At 45.6% G+C, this 22,295-nt stretch overlaps 1 protein-coding gene across 1 annotated transcript in view; it reads left to right on the forward strand.

Moving 5' to 3' along the window:
* Positions 1–21,163: 21,163 nt before the first annotated feature.
* LOC123363800 (serum paraoxonase/arylesterase 2-like) overlaps positions 21,164–22,295 on the forward strand; it is a 58,956-nt gene continuing 57,824 nt past the window's right edge. Inside the window, exon 1 of the mRNA XM_045005197.1 lies at positions 21,164–21,355. Coding sequence (XP_044861132.1) covers positions 21,282–21,355 — 74 coding nt within the window. The 5' untranslated portion in view covers positions 21,164–21,281. The remainder of the gene's footprint in view (positions 21,356–22,295) is intronic.

Raw genomic sequence — 22,295 nt, forward strand, 5'->3', positions numbered from 1 at the left:
CCCCTCGTCGGGGAGGAGTACAGAAATCGGTTTAAAGAGCCCTTTATATCGATATAAAGGGCTTCGTTGTGTGGATGGGTGCAGGGTTAATTCGGTTTAACGCTGCTAAATTCGGTTTAAACGCGTAGTGTAGACCAGGCCTAACTCTGGGGTGGGAGGTGGCTACACTTATATCAAAGGTATAATGAAAACCATATGTCATATATCAATTTCTGCATACAGTATACACATATAGCATAATTATGGGTTGAAAAAAGCCCCACATTTAATCAAAAAAAATATAATTGCAAAATAGTGGTATTAAAGTTGTTTTTTAATATGAAACAGGAAGAGCCACTTGCTCTAATCCTTATTGAGGAATGCCACTGCTCTCTACTGAGGGAAGCTCAGAAATGGGGTCTATGACACTACACCCTAATTAAGACTTTTATTTAACTAAGATTACATTATGGTACCTCCTTAACTGGGCCCAATCCAGATGGGGATGTATTTGGTCACTTGGCAGCTCCGCTCAGTAGTTCACTTCAAAGACAATGTCTACAACTATCACAGCAATGTACCTCCTCTGGTGTTATACCTCCCACCATGAAAAATTTCACTGATGGCCTGGTGCTCTAACAAGGGATCAGTACATCAGTATAAAAGTAATGTTTGAGGTGAACACACCACGGTGTGGCCAGAAGGAAGGTACCAATGGGATCCGTTGTCATCTTCATCATTGGTAACCTACCTGGTTAGCCTAGTATATATAGAGAGTGACATATATCGGGAGTGGCCAGTATGGCAGTGACCAAATATCAATATATTTTTATGGTCAATTGGAGTGTAAGGTCACATTAAATTTTGTTACACACCACAGGCATTTATACCCACATCTTGATTGGGCAGGTGGTGCTTCCATCAGTCATCTAGTGTATGTATGGCACAGGCTTTAAACATATAGTAAGGCCCTAATTTATGTGATTGGGTTCATTAGCAATCACCCTATCAAGTGGGAGCCTGTAGCCCTGTGGGCCAGCTTACCTGTATTATATTCATTGCTTTGTTATTCTGTTTTATTATATTTAGTTGTAATGCAAGGAACCTACAGGCTTTTATCTTGTAAGATTTGGCTTTAGCAGATGGCATGAGGCTTGAGGCCTATAAACCTTTGGCACAGAGAAATTTAAGTAACTCATAAGTTATAGGGAACTGAAAGTAGCATGCAAGAGGGGGAATTTTGTCCAGAATACCAACATCAGCCACCCACAGAACATAGCTGACACCAGCATCTGGAAGGTTCCAGACAGAACGTCCGACCGCAAAGGCACCTTGACAACAAATTGACATGTATGCTAATAGGGTAACATCCTACATATACTAACCTATAGAAAACGGACACCTTAAGGGGAGGAAATACAAATAAGGACATCTATTGAATATGCATTGGACATGGCAGCGTCAGCGTAACCTACTATAAAAGTAACATCCAAGGGGCAGCAGAGGTAGAGAGATGTAGACCTTGGGATGGGTCAGAATGATGGGAAGATGAGCACAATGGCGGTGATGAGAAAGATAATGGTTGAGTATGTAAGATAATGGTTAAGTAGGTTAAGAAAGACAAGGGTGTGAGTATGGCCATCCAAATGTGCTTTCTGTACTATCTCTATCTGCCTTGTTGAGTTTAAATGTGTGTATAACTTTGCTAAATTATTAATAAATCATATATTTGTATAAATACACCTCTACCTCGATATAACGCTGTCCTCGGGAGCCAAAAAATCTTACTGCATTATAGCTGAAACCGCATTATATTGAACTTGCTTTGATCCACTGGAGTACGCAGCCTCCCCACCCAGAGCACTGCTTTCCGAATTCATGTTATATCGGGTCGCGTTATATTGAGGTAGAGGTGTATATATAAAGAGTTTCTATGGTGTGAGTGTTGAACCTGTGCACATCGGGGTTCCCAAATTATATGAAAATTTTACAATAATCTTACTGGGCCTGACCTTGGGACAAGAATCTGTTAATCCTCAAGTTACAATTATATATACCCAACTTTGGGTCAGCCTACAAAGGTGATCAGGAACAGTCAACGTGGATTCACCAAGGGCAAGTCATGCCTGACCAACCTGATTGCCTTCTATGATGAGATAACTGACTCTGTGGATATGGGGAAAGCAGTGGACGTGATATATCTTGACTTTAGCAAAGTTTTTGATACGGTCTCCCACAGTATTCTGGCCAGCAAGTTAAAAAAAGTATGGATTGGATTAATGGACTATAAGGCAGATAGAAAATTGGCTAGATTGTCGGGATCAAAGGGTAGTGATCAATGGCTCCATGTCTAGTTGGCAGTGGGTATCAAGTGGAGTACCCCAAGGGTTGGTCCTGGGGCCGGTTTTGTTCAACATCGTTATTAATGATCTGGATGATGGGATGGATTGCACCCTCAGCAAGTTTGCAGATGACACTAAGCTGCAGGGAGGGGTAGATACGCTGGAGGGTAGGGATAGGGTCCAGAGTGACCTAGACAAATTGGAGGATTGGGCCAAAAGAAATCCGATGAGTTCAACAATGACAAGTGCAGAGTCCTTCCAAGAATGAAGAATCCCAAACCTACAGGCTGGAGACCGACTGGTTAAGCATCAGTTCTGCAGAAAAGGACCTGGGGATTACAGTGGATGAGAAGCTGGATATGAGTCAGCAGTGTGTCCTTGTTGCCAAGATGGCTAATGGCATATTAGGCTGCATTAGTATGAGCATTGCCAGCATATCGAAGGAAGTGATTATTCCCCTCTATTCGGCACTGGTGAGGCCACATCTGGAGTATTGCATGCAGTTTTGGCCCCGCAACTACAGAAAGGATGTAGACAAATTGGAGAGTCCAGCGAAGGGCAATGAAAATTATCAGGGGGCTGGGGCACATGACTTACGAGGAGAGGCTGAGGAACTGGGCTTGTTTAGTCTGCAAAAGAGAAAAGTGAGGGAGGATTTGATAGCAGCCTTCAACTACCTGAAGGGGTGGGGGGGTTCCAAAGAGGATGAAGCTAGGCGGTTCTCAGTGGTGGCAGATCACAGAACAAAGAGCAATGGTCTCAAGTTGCAGTGGGGGAGGTCTAGGTTGGATATTAAGAAAAAATATGTCACTAGGAGGGTGGCGAAACACTGGAATGGGTTACCTAGGGAGGTGGTGGAATCTTCTTCCTTAGAGGTTTTTAAGATCAGGCTTGACAAGGCCCTGGCTGGGATGATTTAGTTGGGGATTGGTCCTGCTTTGAGCAGGGGGTTGGACTAGATGACCTCCTGAGGTCTCTTTCAAACTTAATATTCTATGATTCTATGAAAAGCTTAGTAGCTTACTTACTGTATATACTCATTCATAAGCCAATTTTTTTTAGTAAAAAAGGGAAGCACCAGAGACGGGGGTCGGCTTATGAATGGGTATAGAGAGGGAGAGGTGGGACACAGCCCCTCCCCCCAAAAGAGGGAGCAAGGAGAGACAGCACAGCCAGCAGAGCCAGAAGGGAAGAGATGGGGCCAGAGTCTCTCCACTTCTGGCCACGCTGCTCTCCCCCCAGCCTCCGAAGCAGCTGCAGCTCCAGGGCTGTCAGGCTGCAGCCGTGCAGCTTGGCCCCGTCCCCCAGAGCAGGCTGCAGCCATGCCACCTGGCCCGCTGGAGCACGCTGCGGCCATGCCGCCCAGCCCACTGGAACATGTTGCAGCCGCTCCGCCTGGTTTGGCCCGCTGGAGCAGGCTGCGGCCGTGCTGCCCAGCCTGCTGGAGCAGCTCCAGCCAGGTCAGAGACATCCTCCTCTGGCCCTCCCCAGATAAGGTGGGAAGGGATGGGATGGGGAGAGTGTGGGGGTCCTGGGCTAGGGATGGGGTCATGTGGGGGTGGTCACAGAGGTTACTCCACTGGCCCCCAGCTTCTCCCCCACAAAAAAAATTCCCCACCAGTTGCTGTCCCGGCCTGTCAGGGTAAGCCGCTGGCATGCCGGGACACTTTGTTTACATAGGTTTACCTCCATGCCTGCTGACACTCGAGGTAAACGAACCATCTCGGCTGCTAGCAGCTTATCCTGATGGCCCGGGAGCCAAAGTTTGGGGAACCCTGAATTATAGGGTTGTCTTATGAATGGGTCATAAAAATTTTCCATTTTTACTTATCCATCTTGCTGGGGTCGGCTTATAAACAAACCGGCTTATGATCGAGTATATATGGTAGATTGTAAGCTGTCGGGGCAGGGCACTTGTTTTTTCTGTGTCTGTTCAGCACCCAGCACAATGGGCTCCTAGTGCACGATTAAGCAGTCAAAAGCTTATTGAATCTTTTGTTGTTTTATAAACATGCTTGTTTACATGGGTATATACACTTATAAAAAAAGATAAATATCTAGTAAGCTGGATGCTACAAACCATTTTATAGTTCCATGAGAAATTATCTTTGAATTCCTCATTTTTATAACAACTTAATCAAGCTCATGATTAAAGCGGTAAAATAATAGTACCAAACTGAACGTACCTTTTGGTCTTTCACCAATCAACATTAGAGATATCTTTTGCTCATCAGCCATACCATCTGATCTGCCACTACTAAGCCAACAAAGTCTGCCACTGAAAAAGAGTTAATTACCTCACAAAACTGGCTAATTCCTGGGGTGTGGATCAGTAGAAGAAACTGTACAACCATCATCTCTAGAATTTCAGTTGTTGCAGCTGCCTTAGGGTAAAGGATGTTTCCTTATTTTAATCACTGCACATTTTAAATGAAGTTTAACTCTTACTCATTTTAATTATCAATTCATGCCCAATTATTATTATTTATTATTTGCATCTTGGTCATTGCCAGAAGCTGAGGGCGGTCCAAAGTAAGAGACCTAGTCAAAGAGCTTGCAATCAAATGAGGATATTATGTTTTAAAAGAAGCCCTCTGGATGGAGTTATAAAGGATAAAATGGTAATTACAGACCTGCGTATTAACTGGCTGCATAGGGAAGCAGCACAACCCAATTCCATGTTTTGCTCTTTATAAGCCAGAAGTTCTCAGTCTGTTCCTAGTTCTGCCACTGACTTGCTGTTCATCATGGGCACATGATCCCTGGAGGTAGAAAACTTGAGAGAGGAAGGTTGTAGCAGCGTGTGATGACTGTCAGCTCCCCTCCATCAAGAGCCCACAAGACAGCAGCACAGCCTGAAAAGTGTGGGGCAGTGGGGGAAGTAGGGCATGGCCAGGATGCCAGTGGGACTTCTATTGAACACCTGGTGAAAACTAAAGCTGCCCTCCTCTGGTAGAACCCTGAGGAAGGGCAGTGATGGAAACACATCCTGCCCTTCCTCTGGCAGTGACTCGCTAACCCATCCCCACAGAGTGCAGCAGACTTTGCTGGCAGAGGGCTAAATCATGCCTTTGCCATGAAACCCCAAGCAAAGGGCAGCATGCTGTGCTCTGTGTAGAGAGGTGTGGGAAGCAGACTGGCTTTCAAAGTCATACTCTGCTTCGTGGATTCCCCCTTTTTTTCATGTGAAAAGTTCTCAAAATAATTCCTAGAGTCTATCTTTTAGGAAAACATCCAATCTTGATTTAGTAATTGCTAATGATGGAGAATCAATGACCACTAGTAAATTGTTCCAATGGGTAATTAAAATCACTGTTAAAATGGACACCTTATTTCCAGCCTGAATTTGTCTATCTTCAATTTCCAGTCATTGGATCATGTTATACCTTTCACAGCTGGACTGAAGAGCCCATTATTAAATATTTTTGTTCCCTATGTAAGTACTTATAGACTTTAATCAAGTAACCCACTAGCCTTCTCTTTGAAAGCTAAATAGATGGAGCTCCTTGAGTCTATCACTATAAGGCCTGTTTTCTGATCCTTTAATCGATCTCATGGTTCTTCTCTGAACCCTCTCCAATTTATAAACATCCTTCTTAGTATGTGGACACCAGAACTGGGCACAGTATTCCAGTAGCAGTCAGATCAGTGCCAATACTGAGATAATATAGCCTCTTTATTCCTACTTGAGATTGCCTTGTTTATGCATCCAAGAATTGCATTAGCCCTTTTGGCCACATGTCACATTGGGATCTCATGTTCAGCTAATTATTCATCATGACTCTGAAATCTTTTTCAGAGTCACCACTTTCCAGAATTAAGTCCCCCATCATGTAAGTATGGCCTACACTCTTTGTCCCTAGATGTATACATTTACATTTGGCCGTATTAACAGGCATATTGTTTGTGCCTAGCTTACCATGTGATCCAGGTGCCACAGGATTCTTTGCTGCTTTATGTGATCCAGATCACTCTATATCAGTGATCTGTCCTCTTTGTTATCTAGACAGTTGACGGCTGGGAATCAATCTTAGTGAGCATTCCTGTTTAAGAATCCAAAGTTTAATAAATGAATTGTATATATCTAAAAGTCTGAGCCATGGGATATATTTTTGGAATGACATATCAGATATATGGCTTTTTCCCATTTTTACTGTAGTGTTTTGTGAATCCAGGGACTATTTTGCATCTGTCACTTGTGATATTATGAAGTTTGTTGTTTTTTTTTTTTAATCTTATACAATGTTTTTACTGATACATGATGTTCTAATTATTTTCTTAATACTCTTCTATCTGATTTTGTTTTGTACTAGTAAAATGATACCAGGGCCGGCTCCAGAGCCCAGCGGGGCAAGCACCCGCCTGGGGCGGCCCTTTCCCGGGGGGGCGGCAGGCTGGGCCGGCGGACCTGCCGCAGTCATGCCTGCGGGAGGTCCACCGGAGCCCCGGGAGCAGCGGACCTGCCGCAGGCATGACTGCGGAGGGGACGCTCGGCCGGCGGCTCCAGTGGACCTCCCGCAGGCATGACTGCGGACGGTTCGCTGGTCCCGCGGCTCGGCTGGACCTCCCGCAGGCATGCCTGCGGCAGCTCAACCAGAGCCGCCGGACCTGCGAACCGCCCGCAGCTGCGGGAGGTCCAGCCGAGCCGCGCGACCAGTGGACCCTCTGCAGTCATGCCCGCGGGAGGTCCGCTGCTCCCGCGGCTCGGGGGCGCCTCCCGGGCATGACTGCTTGGGGCGGCCAAATTTGTAGAGCCGCCCCTGAATGATACATTATAAAAACCTTTCTAAATAATTATTTCTTGTGTTGTAAATGTACAATATGATCAGGAATTATTAGTAATAAACCTGTCCCCCAAGGATAAGGTGATTGAAAATAAATGAAGTACATTGTACTGATTTTCACTACACATTTTTCAGGGGATGAATGTCCCTAACCATGGAATTGTTAATCACAAATTAACAATTTCCATCCCACCATCAACCTCAGCCTAGACCAATCCACACAAGCGGTCCATTTCCTAGACACTACTGTGCTAATAAACGATGGTCACATAAATACCACCCTATACCAGAAACCCACTGACCGCTATACTTACTTACATGCCTCCAGCTTCCATCCCGGTCACACCACACGATCCATTGTCTACAGCCAAGCTCTAAGATACAACCGTATTTGCTCCAATCCCTCAGACAGAGATAAACACCTACAAGATCTCTATCAAGCATTCTTAAAACTACAATACCCACCTGCTGAAGTGAAAAAACAGATTGACAGAGCCAGAAGGGTACCCAGAAGCCACCTACTTCAGAACAGGCCTAAAAAAGAAAATAACAGAACGCCACTAGCCATCACCTACAGCCCCCAACTAAAACCTCTCCAGCACATCATCAAAGATTTACAACCTATCCTTAAAGATGATCCCTCACTCTCACAGATCTTGGGAGACAGGCCAGTCCTCATTTATAGACAGCCTCCCAACCTGAAGCAAATACTCACCAGCAACCGCACACCATACAACATAAACACTAACCCAGGAACCTATCCTTGCAACAAAGCCCGATGCCAGCTTTGTCCACATATCCATTCAAGTGACACCATCATAGGACCTAATCACATCAGACACGCCATCAGGGGCTCGTATACCTGCACATCTACCAACGTGATATATGCCATCATGTGCCAGCAATGCCCCTCTGCCATGTACATTGGCCAAACCGGACAGTCTCTACGCAAAAGAATAAATGGACACAAATCTGACATCAGGAATCATAACATTCAAAAACCAGTGGGAGAACACTTCAACCTCTCTAACCACTCAGTGACAGACTTGAATTTTGCAACAAAAAAACTTCAAAAACAGACTCCAAAGAGAAACTGCTGAACTTGAATTAATATGCAAACTAGATACAATTAACTGTGGCCTAAACAGAGACTGGGAATGGTTGGGTCATTACACTAATTGAATCTATTTCCCTATGTTAAGTTCTCCTCACACCTTCTATGGGCCATCTTAATTATCACTTCAAAAAGTTTTTTTTTCCTCCTGCTGACGATAGCTCATCTCAATTGATTAGACTCTTCCTGTTGGTATGCATACTTCCACCTTTTCATGTTCTCTGTATGTATAAATATCTCCTGTCTGTGTGTTCCATTCTATGCATCCGAAGAAGTGAGCTGCAGCTCATGAAAGCTCATGCTAAAATAAATGTGTTAGTCTTTAAGGTGCCACAAGTACTCCTGTTCTTTTTGCGGATACAGACTAACATGGCTGCTACTCTGAAACCATTCTATATAAAGTTATAAGATCCCTCTGTATGGTGTTACCAAGGCATATTCCAAGTCTGGAAAGCCGCCAAACCAGTTCTTACAAGACAAAGGGCAAGCTGATGCCTCACCCAGTGTAAACAAGGTCAAATGGGCCATCTTCTGCTAAATGGCTATTCATTGGCAGGAAAAGGGACATGGGCAAAAAATCTACATCTTAAAAAGAAACAGTTTGGGCTTCCTGTCCACAAAAACTTTTTGTCTCCTGAACCTCAGCTGGAGATGCTTCTCAATTAAGGGAATCAACTATCAGAAGGGAAGGCAGACATCCCAAATCATTCTTCCCTTTCTCTCTGCCCATGGCACCTGAAGAACAAAGGAAGCAGCACTGGACTGGGGAAGGGATCCTGACTGAAAGAAGTTCTGCCAGTAGGACTGCTGAACGTGGTGAAAGAGACCTTGCTTTGAATTCACTCTAGTTTGTTAAGTTAGGCATTAGTTGCATTTTACTTTTATTATTCTTGTAACCAGTTCTGACTCTTATGACTCATTATTTATATTCACTTAAAATCTATCCTTTGTAGTTAATAAACTTGTTTATTGTTTTATCTAAACCAGTGTGTTTAAATTGAAGTGTTTGAGAAACTCCATTTACGATAACAGGATTTGTACATATCATTTTCTATTAATACAATGACAGACTTTATATGCGCTTGCATTGTCCAGGAGAAAGTTGGGCAGTACAAGACACACATTTCTGGGGAAAGTCTGAAATTGGGAGTTTGCTGGTGTCTCTCTGCAGTGTAATTCAAGAGTGGCTGACTACAGCACTCAGAAAATATAACTGGGAGTATTTTACATGCTGGAGGCTGTGTGAGAGCAGACCAGGTGTGGTTGCTCTCACAGCAAAGCAATGTAAAAGGCACCCCAGCTTAGAGAGCTGAGGGGACACCGCTATTCATTGGTCCAGATTGTTCCCTGGTATGTCACACATACCTGTTAGGTAAAAAGCAAGTCCTACTCACCTCTCCAGCACCCGAGTTAGTGCGGAGTTGGTATAAGGCTCAGAGATCTGTCAGAGACCAGACAACAATTCGTTGATCAACGGGCTCACACCATCCTTAGCTTAAGAGCCAAGCTTTGGAGTAAGTGTGGCAAGTTTATTAGGGGTAAGCATCAATGTTTATACACAGAAGTAAACAAAGTGATTAACAGATCATAATGGTCATGCATAATCAATCAAGATTCTACAGGACAAAACAGGTTAAAATGTAAATTGGAGAAGACAAAAGAGGGGATGGCTACTTATGGCTACTTATTGGGAGCGGAGGGGTCATGAGTAGTTCGCAGGTCAGAGTTTTTTGATTAAAAGTTTCAGACAGAGACATGAAGTCTGAGTTAAGTTTCAGTTCATAAAAAGTTCAGACTCAACATTCCTCCATTTGTAGCTTTGGGATAACTATTTACCAAATGCTACACCCTATTTTAAGGAGCCAAGGGCCGCTTGGCAATTTCAGCCTGGGCCAACTCGAAGAGAGTAAGGCCTTTGGCTGAAGTAGGAAAAGAATAAACTGACCCACAGGGTTTCTTAAAAGCTGACTCTGAAGGCTTGTGAGGGATCTACATATGGGATAAGTGGGATGCGCAAGGCTTGAAGCCAAGATTTTTACTAAAGGCGGTGCCATTAAAATACATGTTGCATTTACTTGTTCCCACAAAAGTTGACCCCTTTTCTTTAACAAAACACAGTGATCCTGTCTGATTGGTCACCCTGAGATATCTGTTAATTGGCACTCCTGTTTTGTCCCATGTAAGATTGTGTTGGACTGGATCTTTTACTCTAGCTGGTGGCATCCAAGTCATATTAGCAGTAGTCAGGGGAATGGGTGTGAAGGGGAGTCCCTGTTCTGCATTTACTGGAAATTGAGTACATACCCAGCAATTACTTCTATTTCCTAAAATACGAGTTTTAACCTCGTGGGAATATCTAATAAAAGCATTATCTTCATAAGCAGAAAATAAACTAAAAAGGCATGATAAAAAACATACAGAAACATACAGTTGTCAGAATAAAAGGTCCTCTCATTTTTTTGAGTCAATTTAAGTCTGATGTCTGAAAGAGGTAAGCTGGTCCACTGGTTAGAGGCAGTATCCTCAGTGGTGGCAAGAGCTGCTGGTTCGTCACTGTGGTCCACTACGGCTGGCTTGACGTGGGAGTGGTGAATCCAGGATTTGCGTCCTTCCAGGAACACTGCAGTCTGGGTTGTTAAAAGAACCTGGTGGGGTCCAGTAAACCTCGGCTGGAGGGCGTCGCCACGAACGAACTTTTTGGCCCAGACGAAGTCCCCTGGTTGGAACGGGTGGATCGCTTTCCAAAGGGTACGGAGGCGAGCCTGTAGGGAGAGAAACTGGCACGCGGTCATATGATCCCCTCCCAATAGTGAAACATCAGCACGTGGTAGCGCCCCGCCTTTGAAAGGGGGGTGTCCATAGAGCAGTTCAAAGGGGGATAATCCCAATACACGGGTTGGGCGAGTGCGAAGGTGAAACAGGACCAAGGGAAGTACCTGAGGCCACTTTAACCCTGTTTCCTGACAGTATTTAGCCAATGTAAGCTTAAGCTCCCTATTGTCAGAGGGCAAACCAAAACAAGAAGGTGCTTTTTCCCAAAAGCCTTTGGCATATGTGCAAAGTCAATTTGAAGATGTTGAAATGGAGCAGCAGGCGGAGGTTTTTTACCCTTAATTTTGTTAAGAGGCGGAGCAGGTTCATTACGCTGACGTGCTGCATGCTTTCACTATTGACAGGCAGTAGGGTTGAATGCCTGGAGCATACCAAAAGCGAGCGATGGTGTCCACAAGGGCGTGCGTGCCGTAGTGACCCCCCTTATCATGGTGCCAGCGAACTGCCACGGGGTATGTGGAGCGAGGGAGGCAGGCTCGGCCATCCGGCATAAGCCAGGTCCCTTTGACCAGAGTGGCTCCGAGGCTTTCCCACGACTGTAGTTCAGCAGCGGGTACCAGTACAGGGTAAAAGCATACTTGCTATCAGTAAAAATGGTAACGGTCTTACCAGCGGCCAACTGGCAAGCTCGGGCCAGGGCATAGAGTTCGGCGGCTTGGGCTCCCCAGTTGCCTGGCAGTGAGGCGGCCTCTTGAATGTCCCATTCAGAGGTGACTGCATAACCGGTGAAACGCTTGCCATCAACATAGAAGGAGCTTCCGTCCGAGAAGAGGATGCAATCAGGGTTGTCCAGTGGCACGTCAAACAGGTTGTTCCTTATCTGTAAGATGCTATGAACTACTTCCACACAGTCGTGCTGATCCTGGAGGACTGGCAGGTCAGGAAGCAAGGTAGCTGGATTAAGGGGCCCACACCGTTCAAAAATTAGGTTAGTGTCTTCTAGGAGTTCGGCCTCTAGCTGCTGCTGACGATGGGCCGAAAAGACTTGGGTCGTGCCCTTACGCAGAAGGGCTGACAAGGCATGAGAGGTCCAGACCGTGGTAAAATGACCCAGGGTCAGGCTCTTTGCCTTTGTGATCAGCAGGGCAGCTGCTGCCAGAGTCCGGGTGCAGGATGGGGTTCCCTGAGCGACAGGGTCGATCTGCTGGGAGTAAAAAGCAAGCGGGAAATGGTGGGGCCCGCTCAGCTGGGTAAGGACGCCACTAGCAATTCCGCCCCTCTCGTGGACAAAAAGGTGAAAGGGTTTGCTGTAATTGGGGGGGCGGAGAGACATGGAGGAGGCCACACTGTCCTTGAGTAACTGAAAGGCTTGGATCGTGTCTGGGGACCACTGCAAAGGGTCAGGAGCAAGGTTAGCAGTGAGTCGGTGGAGCGGTTTGCTCAACTCCCCGCAGGACGGCAACCAAGGGCGACAGAAGCCAATTAATCCTAAGAAACCTCGAAGTTGTTTCTTGGTGTTTGGCAGAGGGCAGTTTTGGATAGTCTTTATGCGGGCTGGGTCCATTTGTCTCCCCTCTGGGGTTAACAGGAAACCCAGATATCGAACCTTTTGTGAGACCCACTGAATCTTGTTAGGGTCTACCTTGTGGCCTCTGGTGTGTAGGTATAATAAAAGTGCCTTACCATCGATGCGGAGGGCGGCTTCTTTGCGGTTACCTAGTAGGATGTCATCTACGTATAGGACTAACGTGGATCCCTGCGGACTGGTGAAGCCTTCCAAGTCGTGGCGTAGGCATTGGCTGAAAATCGTGGGGCTGTCTCTGTAGCCTTGAGGAAGTCGTTGCCAGACATAACTTTGTCCCTCCCAGGTGAAACCAAAGAGATATTGAGAGTCTGGGTGCACAGGAATGCTGAAAAAGGCTGATTTTAAGTCAATAACAGTGAACCACTCAGCATCCCAGGGGATTTGGCTGATGATAGTAGCTGGATCAGGAACTACTGCATGAAGAGGGACCACATAGTTATTAATAACCCGTAGATCCTGTACAAAGCGCCAACGAATAGGGTCTCCGTCCTTTTTAGGAGGCTTTTTGACAGGCAGTATAGGGGTATTACAGGGAGTGCGCTGAGGGCGGACTAGCTTTTGTGCAATGAATCCCTCGACAATGGGGCGGATGCCTTCCCGGGCTTCCAGCGACAGGGGGTATTGGGGGACTGACGGGGGGGCTAAGGAGGGTTTCACTTGAATCCTTACTGGCTCTGCTGAAAGGAGCAGGCCAACGTCAGTGTCAGAAATTCCCCAGAGGGTTGAAGGCAAGTCAGTGAGGTCAGGGGAGAGAGAGGGGGGGGTTTCCCAATTACCCTGAGCTGGGGCCGAATCTCCTAACACTGTCATCAATAATCCTACCCCTTCAGGAGTGCAGGTTAAAGTAGCCTCAAGCTTACAGAGTAAATCCCGGCCCATCAAAGGGATCGGACAAGCTGGGGAAAAAAGAAAACGGTGAGAAAAACATTTATCAGCATAAATAACATTTAGAGGCAAAGTGAGTCCCAGAGACTGTGGATTGCCTTCCACCCCAGTTGCAGTTTTAACCTCAGAGGATAGCCAGGGAGAGGGGGCATGATTTAAAAGAGAGAAAGTAGCTCCAGTATCAATGAGGAAACAGACAGGCAGTCCCTGGACTGAAAGGGTTAGACGAGGCTCTTTGCTGGGAGGGGAGAAAGTGAGGAAAGAGCCGGCTAAAGACATTAAGGAAATAAGACCATCACATTGTTTGCCTTCGCCCCCGGGGTACCGTCATTGAGAAGGCTGAGTTCGCTGCAGCTGTTGTTGTTGCCCGTAGTTGATCCAGGCCTGAGGAACGGGCTGGGCTGGTGGTGCAGGAGTGTATTCGTCCCTGGTGTAAGTATCTGCGGATGCGACCGGACCCTCTGGGCGTCCCCAGGGGCATTCACGTTTAAAGTGACCGGGCTGTCCGCACTGAAAACAATTTCCTGATGGCTGGGGTTGCCAGGACCCTCTCCCCCGAGCACCCTGAGATCCCCTGCCACGGCCACGGCTTCTGCCTCGAATACCACCGCGAAAAGCTAAAGCCATCAACTTATATTCTTCCTTTTTCTCTTTCTTTTTACTACTTTCCCTTTCTTTCTCCCATGCAAAACTCCTTCCGAGGTGTGCCCCTCCAATTCCTCCTTATCCCTCTGCAGAGATTCCAATTTGGAGTCCTGCAGATTCCCCTCTGCGCTCTGGAGAGAGTCCCCTTGTGGAGGAATAGGGGCAGGTGCAGTGGGGACCAACTGACGAGTTAAAACACGCCGTGGTTTACACCCTTCATTGAAATAACATGGAGGGGGTTCACTCTCGGAAGAATACCTGACTGCCATAATTTTTAAAGATTTCCACAGCTCTGCTGCTGTGTCCCAACAAAACCAGTAACATAACTGTCCCGGATGGTCTTTTTCGATCTGGCTCCTTACTCCTCTTAAGGCAGCCTGTTCGAAAGAGCCATACGAAGGCCACCTCATCTCCGGGTCGGCCAATACCGCGGTATACCCAGTCCAATTCCTTACACACAGTGTGTACAACTTCCTCCTAGACATTCCTGTCTGTACTGGGAGTTTCCCTTCATTCCATAACTTATTTACAATCCCCAGCGGACTCTCAAGAGGCACGCTAGTCCCTTGACCCATGGTGTCTGACAGGAGCCCTCCAACTGGCGTTTATCCTGCTGTCCAGTACACAACCCCTCAATATTGAATTGGCTGGGAGAAATCTCCCGTGGCGCCTGCCAATTCGTATATGAGTGGTCTGACCACTGGACAGAGGCACCGCACCAGAAGGAATCCCGGACGAGCCCCCAAATTGTTAGGTAAAAAGCAAGTCCTACTCACCTCTCCAGCACCCGAGTTAGTGCGGAGTTGGTATAAGGCTCAGAGATCTGTCAGAGACCAGACAACAATTCGTTGATCAACGGGCTCACACCATCCTTAGCTTAAGAGCCAAGCTTTGGAGTAAGTGTGGCAAGTTTATTAGGGGTAAGCATCAATGTTTATACACAGAAGTAAACAAAGTGATTAACAGATCATAATGGTCATGCATAATCAATCAAGATTCTACAGGACAAAACAGGTTAAAATGTAAATTGGAGAAGACAAAAGAGGGGATGGCTACTTATGGCTACTTATTGGGAGGGGAGGGGTCATGAGTAGTTCGCAGGTCAGAGTTTTTTGATTAAAAGTTTCAGACAGAGACATGAAGTCTGAGTTAAGTTTCAGTTCATAAAAAGTTCAGACTCAACATACCCATCCCTTTCACTTATGAGCAGTTCTGTACTTCACCGTTTTTGTTGTTGTTGTTGCTTTTCTTTAAACATCCACTTCCAGAAATTGCTTTTATTAACTAATGTCCCAATCCTGCAAACATCTATACACTTTACTTCATGTCTCATGGTGATACAGTTACACCCATGTATTTGCAGGATTGGGACCTACAAGACTTGATCATGACTAATGAGGGAGTAAAATGTGCTGGGTTTATATGTGATGCAGTGTGCAGTACCTGGTACAATCCCTGCTTGACACACTATGGTTGGGATGGGGCACAGCAATGCTGTCTGGGGCATTTCCCCCTCCTGCTCACATAGTGGGGGACATAGTGGATCAGTTGAGATTCCCTTCTGTGTTGCTACCCATGAAATCAGTACACACTGCAGGGGTGTAAAGGGAGGATCTCGTGCACCTTTTGCCTGCAGTAGCTGGGCCATATTTTGGCCATAAACCCACACTTACTTAAGGGAATCATCTGAGTTTTTGGAGCTAGTGACTAAATAACTGAAAAAGATTCTAATATGATTTTATTTTTAATCTGTTTGATTGAGATACCACTACAGAGTGATTCATGTCTTTAGTATTCCTAGGTACTATAGATACATGCTTATCAGAATTGTTTGGAATATTAAATCCTATTAATCTGTTGATCAAAACATATATATGTAACCCTTCTGCCAGGTGGAGTCAGCACCAACAAGGGCCAAAAGCAATGTCTCGGGGTTTCTCTTAACAGCACAGAATAGAACTAGCTTGAGCCCCCACCCAGAAATCTCAGAAAACTGAACATCACCCCTGGGTAGTGGTACCTCTAAGAAGCCATACTTCCCTCATTTGCAAGCACTTAGGCAGTGTATAACAAAATAAAACTTATATTAAAAGGGGAAAAGGGGACCCAACATTAACACCACAGCCACAATTCAAAAGTATGTGACTACAGGCAAATATCCACCCCACAGTGCATTGGGCAGTGCCCTTTGCCTCAGTTTCTTGCCTTAAGACCAAAGCAGATTGTGAAGAACTTCAAAAAGATCTCACAAAACTAAGTGATTGGGCAACAAAATGGCAAATGAAATTTAATGTGGATAAATGTAAAGAAATGCACATTGGAAAAAATAACCCCAACTATACATACAATATGATGGGGGCTAATTTAGCTACAACGAGTAAGGAAAAAGATCTCGGAGTCATCGTGGATGGTTCTCTGAAGATGTCCATGCAGTGTGCAGAGGCAGTCAAAAAAGGAAACAGGATATTAGGAATCATTAAAAAAGGGATAGAGAATAAGACTGAGAATATATTATTGGCCTTATAGAAATCCATGGCACGCCCACATCTCGAATACTGCATACAGATGTGGTCTCCTCACCTCAAAAAAGATATTCTAGCACTAGAAAAGGTTAAGAAAAGGACAACTAAAATGATTAGGGGTTTGGAGAGGGTCCCATATGAGGAAAGATTAAAGAGGCTAGAACTCTTCAGCTTGGAAAAGAGGAGACTAAGGGGGGATATGATAGAGGTATATAAAATCATGAGTGATGTTGAGAAAGTGGATAAGGAAAAGTTATTTACTTATTCCCATAATAGAAGAACTAGGGGTCACCAAATGAAATTAATAGGCAGCAGGTTTAAAACAAATAAAAGGAAGTTCTTCTTCACGCAGCGCACAGTCAACTTGTGGAACTCCTTACCTGAGGAGGTTGTGAAGGCTAGGACTATAACAATGTTTAAAAGAGAACTGGATAAATTCATGGTGGCTAAGACCATAAATGGCTATTAGCCAGGATGGGTAAAGAATGGTGTCCCTAGCCTCTGTTCGGCAGAGGATGGAGATGGGTGGCAGGAGAGAGATCACTTGATCATTGCCTGTTAGGTTCACTCCCTCTGGGGCACCTGGCATTGGCCACTGTCGGTAGACAGATACTGGGCTAGATGGACCTTTGGTCTGACCCGGTATGGCCATTCTTATGTTCTTATGTTCTTGCGATGTGAAAATCTGACTAACAGATGTCCCTTAACATGCCGATGCCATCTCCCTCTGCTGCATGCCACTCACAGTTGGCTGTCCTTGGTTAGCAAAGACCCAAAGTTCAGAGGTGTGTTCATCTCCCATCTCTAGGGGTACATTGAGAAATGCCTCTGCTGCTCCCACCTCTCCAGCTTGCTCACTGCTGCCACCGTCTCTCTGCCGCCATTGGCCACCATTCTTTGCTGCTGCTGGATCACTTGATGATTACCTGTTCTGTTCATTCCCTCTGGGTCACCTGGCATTGGCCACTGTCGGAAGACAGGATACTGGGCTAGTATGACCCAGGATGGCTGTTCTTATATTCTTAACAAAATGTCTCAGATCACAATCTGAAGCAAAGATAATTTTGCTGAATTGCATAATGTTCCAGTAATCAAGATAATTTTGGAACTGATCTATTCTCAATTGACATTAGTAATAAGAGATGTAAGGACTATGCAAGTCTTATATATTTTCTTTTTTAAACATGTGTCCTTTCCATCCACTTCTCTGAATCACGGTATTCTAGTTGTAGTCTTCATCTTTTTATCAAATAACTTCTGAAGGATGCTACATATTGTATATAGATTATTGATTTAATATAGATTATTGATTTAATAACAGACTACTTCAACCTTCATCAGCATGTGTCATTGCCCAAACAGGCAAACACAGTGGGTTCTACCAACCCAGGCATTACAAGAGATAGATTATATTCTGTGACATGAACATCAATCCAGAGTAATTCACTGGAGTCAGAAGACTTACTTAGGATTTACAGTGGAGAAAATGAGATCAGAAACTGGTTTGACAATCATTTGAGTTCGAGTAAGAGATACAATTTGAATTATTTAAATAAATAATACAGTGCCATTTGTAAGCAAGAAATGTTTCTTGTTTGAGGTTCTTCCTACTATCTGGTCTGAGTCTGTTTCCCTTTAAGTCAATAGGAGAATTTCCATTGACTTTTGTGGGAGTTGGAATGGACACTATGACTCTGCACTCTAGCAAAGTAGTTTCAATGCATGGCATAAACACCTTCATTTGCAGAAGTTAGAGTAAATAGGCTCCACTAGAGACATGACTGAATGAACAAAGGTGCAACTTAGTAACTGAGTTGCTCAGCAGTTTCAAAGAAGCTGGCCATATGGTAGGTGACACTGTACCTCAGGGACACTGATGGAGTGATGTGTTCTTTGTCACAGGATTTTAAAATCACTGATGTCCCTTTCTAATTAGGGTGACCATCTGCTCTTCATTTGATGGAATATTCCATTTTAAAATATAGATTAGTGTGGAAAATTCATATGGTCAAGAAGAGAAGAACAAACATTTCTGTTAGGCAAAACATGTATAAGCTTTACAGAAAAATGGGTCAACAGTGTTCCTTTATTGCTCAGTGCTTCATTAATAGCTCTGTGTGGATTTTTATTACAGAAATAGAACAATCAAATAATAACGATATCACTTTGTTCTTTTGATGCTTTTCATCTGAGAATTTCAAAATGCATTACAAAGATTGGCAAATACAATTCCAGCCCTCTCATTTTTATATCAGCTTGTGAGGAAACAGATGTTGTCAGTAGCCTGCTAAGAGTCCCAAATTATAAAAAATATGTTTTTGTTTTAGGCATATTGTGGGGGTGGGAGAGGGAAGGGGGGAGGTTGATGGAAATTGGAATGAAACAGGCAGCATATATTAGAAGGCCTGAGAAAATATCTTTAGGTAGATTCTGACTAAATTAAATTTCATGTCTCAGCTGTATGCACCTAGAAGTCACTAACATGTAGCCTTGCACATATTCAGACATCTGGGGCAGTTTCAGATAAGCTATTGATTGTTTGTTACTTCTAGCCATGTTACAATCCAAAATGAAGGATTTTAAGGAAATATTTACTAAGCAAAGGAAAACATTCACAAATTATTGTTAAAATGTTAAAAACATCAAGTGCAATTCCTGTATATTTATTTTGGATCACATCTGGCAAAATGCATCACTGACTTGTCCAGTTCAGATAACTTAAAGGGACAATATAAATTTAAATATTAGTTCAGAAACTCAGATGGTGTAAACTAGCAAAGCTCTGTTGAAGTTAATGGTGCTACCGTTTACAATTGATGAGGACTATTTTAAAATAGTGTCTATTAAAACTGGTCAGATTGATTTGAATTTTGGTGAAAATTTTTCTCAACATCTTGAATTTTGAGGGGGGGAAATGGAAACAATAGATTTACAACTTCTCCCCAGTTTTTCAACCAACTACAAAGCCTGTCAAAATTTTTCAAATAGCAAAATGTTGATATTGTGAAACTTCAAAATTGTAAATGTTAACAGAAGAAATACAGTCCAGCTCTAATATCTATTTAGCATCTCTGCCCTAGGATAGCTGTTCTCTATACTTCACATATTTTTATTTTGTTCTAACTTGTAGCTTTGGGAGCTGCAAATCTCAGGCCAATGGATTTACACAGGGATGAATGTTGATAGTTACATAGTGTTTTGAACACTCTTGTAAACAGCCTGGGAGAACTGCTGCTTTCTGAAGTTTTCTGGTGCTTTTCCACAAAAAGACAAGCACCTCTGTTTCTAGAAAAGCCATGGAGCACAAAGAGACATTCAGACCAGAAACACCTCTTCCCTCTGTGATTGGAAGGAGGGGTAGCTGGGCAGGTGCCATTCTATAGTGAGGTTGCTATTTCAAGGAGCATCCCTACAAAATGTTATTGCCACAGTGACATGAGGGACTTAGTCTTTCTGTTAAAACGCTGGAGTGGGAATCAGGTGGTCTTGGTTCAATTCCTAGGTCTGCAATAGTCTTCCTGAGTGACCTTTGCTAAACCACTTGATCTTGGTGTGCCTAGGTTCCCTACATGTAAAAACTCTGTATGGAACCAAGAATAAAAATGTCTGAGTCCCACACGCATGCAGAGTGGCACATCAAAGGGTAATGCAAAGGGATGGAGGGGAATGCATCTGCTTTCCGACAGCTGATTTGCCATAGATGCTGAAATGAAGAGATTACAGGAGAATCTCAGCTTCCATTTTTTTAAAAGTAAATTTCTAGCCCTCATGGTTTCAGAAAAAAGCTGGCAAACATGGAGTGAACCAAATTGCCACCTAATCCGCGGGACCGGTGGACCTCCCGCAGGCAAGCCGTCGAAGGCTGCCTGACTGCCGCCCTGGCAGGGACCGGCAGGGCGCCCCCGCAGCTTGCTGCCCCAGGCACGTGCTTGGAGCACTGGTGCCTGGAGCTGCCACTGGACATAAGGCAGCTTACATCAACCTATTCCACACTAAAATGTAGCGCCTGCCGATGTAACTTGCCCACTACACCCACTTAACTCCACCTCGGTGAGAGGCGCAGCGCTTAGGTCAATGTAGTTAGGGCGAGGTGGTGTCAGTGTAGACACAGTGTTGCTTACACGGACTGCTGCTGCCTTTCAGAAGCCGTCCCATAATGCCCCACACTGACAGTTAAATGGGTGCCAGCACGCCTGGCGAGGACGCACATCGCCAACACCAGGAGCATAGTGTGCACGTGTAAAATCGATTCAATTACTGCAGTGGCTTGTACGTCGACCTAACCCAGGTGGAATTAATTCTGTAGCACAGACTTGCCCCAAGTTCCTGTGTGAATCTAGCCCAGGGTCTTTCTCCTGCGGCTGGTGTTCGCTAGGCTGGAGCCAGAAGTGTCCCCTGCCCCTTCTCTCCTGCTCGGGGAGTTTGTGTCTCTCCCGTTGCCAGCCCCGGCCAGGCTCCCGGGGCGCAGGGCGAGGCGGGGCGAGCGCGTGGCGGGAGGCGGAGTCCCTGCCCGCATTAGCGGCCCGGCCCGAGGCTCTCGCAGCCGGGACGGGACAATCAGCGGCCGGGGGCGGAGCTCGGAGCCCTCGCTCGAAGGCGGGCGCGCCCGGCCTGGTTCGTGAGGGGACACAGCCCGGCCTCCAGCGCAGCGCCATGGGGAAAGTGCTGCTGCTCGCCCTGGCCGGGATCCTGGCCGCCCTCCTCGGGGAGAGGCTAGTGGAGTTTCGGTAAGTGGCTCCAGCCCCGCCTCAGGGAGCTGGCCCGAGCCGGGGCACGTCGGGAGCGTGGTCCCCTGGGGAGACTGGCGAGCTCTGGGGAGCCCCGGGGTCTGCCCGGCGAGCTCGTGCTTTCCTTCCCTCGCGGGGGCGGGGTGTTTCAACAGCCCAGCGGTCGCCGCTTGAAATGGAACGGCCCCGGCTGGGGAAGCGAATTAGAAGTCACTCCGGTCTAGTGGGAGCTCATTGGTCCCGCACGTCCTTATCGCCCAGAGTTCTTGCCCTTCTGCACGGGGCTTGCAGAGCAGCAGTGCCACGAAGAGAAGGCTCGATTGTGCATTCCTCCCGTGCCCTCATCGGCTGGCAAAGCTTGCCCGCGGGCTTCAGGCTGAATGCAAAGCGGCGCAGGACGGAAGAGCCTGGCTTTGTGGAGCCTGGATCGCTGAGCAACCGAGATTACATCACAGTTTTAAAAAGTGGCTGTCTGTCTTCCCAGGGGATTGCAGTTCATCTCGTTGTCTAGCATGGCATGCAGCCTGCCCGTATAGAAATGCCACTGAATTTGTCGGAGGAAGGGAGAGGTTAATGTAAACTACCCTGTTATCCTCCAGATGCAATCGGAGCACTTGCTTTGTTTGCTTTTGCATTGGTCGTCGTCAGCCAGGCTTGAAACTAACTTCAGAAATATTCGCCCCAGATAAATCAGATTTACAGTAGGGTGATGTCGTAGCTGGATATGTCAAATCCTTTGCTAACCCGAGCTAATGGGGTCCGTGAAGTATGAACCTTAAGGGAATAGCTTTGTTTACTTCCTCTTCCAACAGAGGTCATAATGACTGAGGGTATGTTGACACACCGTCAAGATGGTAAATACAATTTCATCAATCAGTCATTTAAAAAAAATGTGTGTTGCGAAATAACTTAGATTGCAAAAATAAGGAACTTTTTTTTT

Source organism: Mauremys mutica, chromosome 2 (assembly GCF_020497125.1).
Source record: "Mauremys mutica isolate MM-2020 ecotype Southern chromosome 2, ASM2049712v1, whole genome shotgun sequence".
NCBI classification, from domain to species: Eukaryota; Metazoa; Chordata; order Testudines; family Geoemydidae; genus Mauremys; species Mauremys mutica.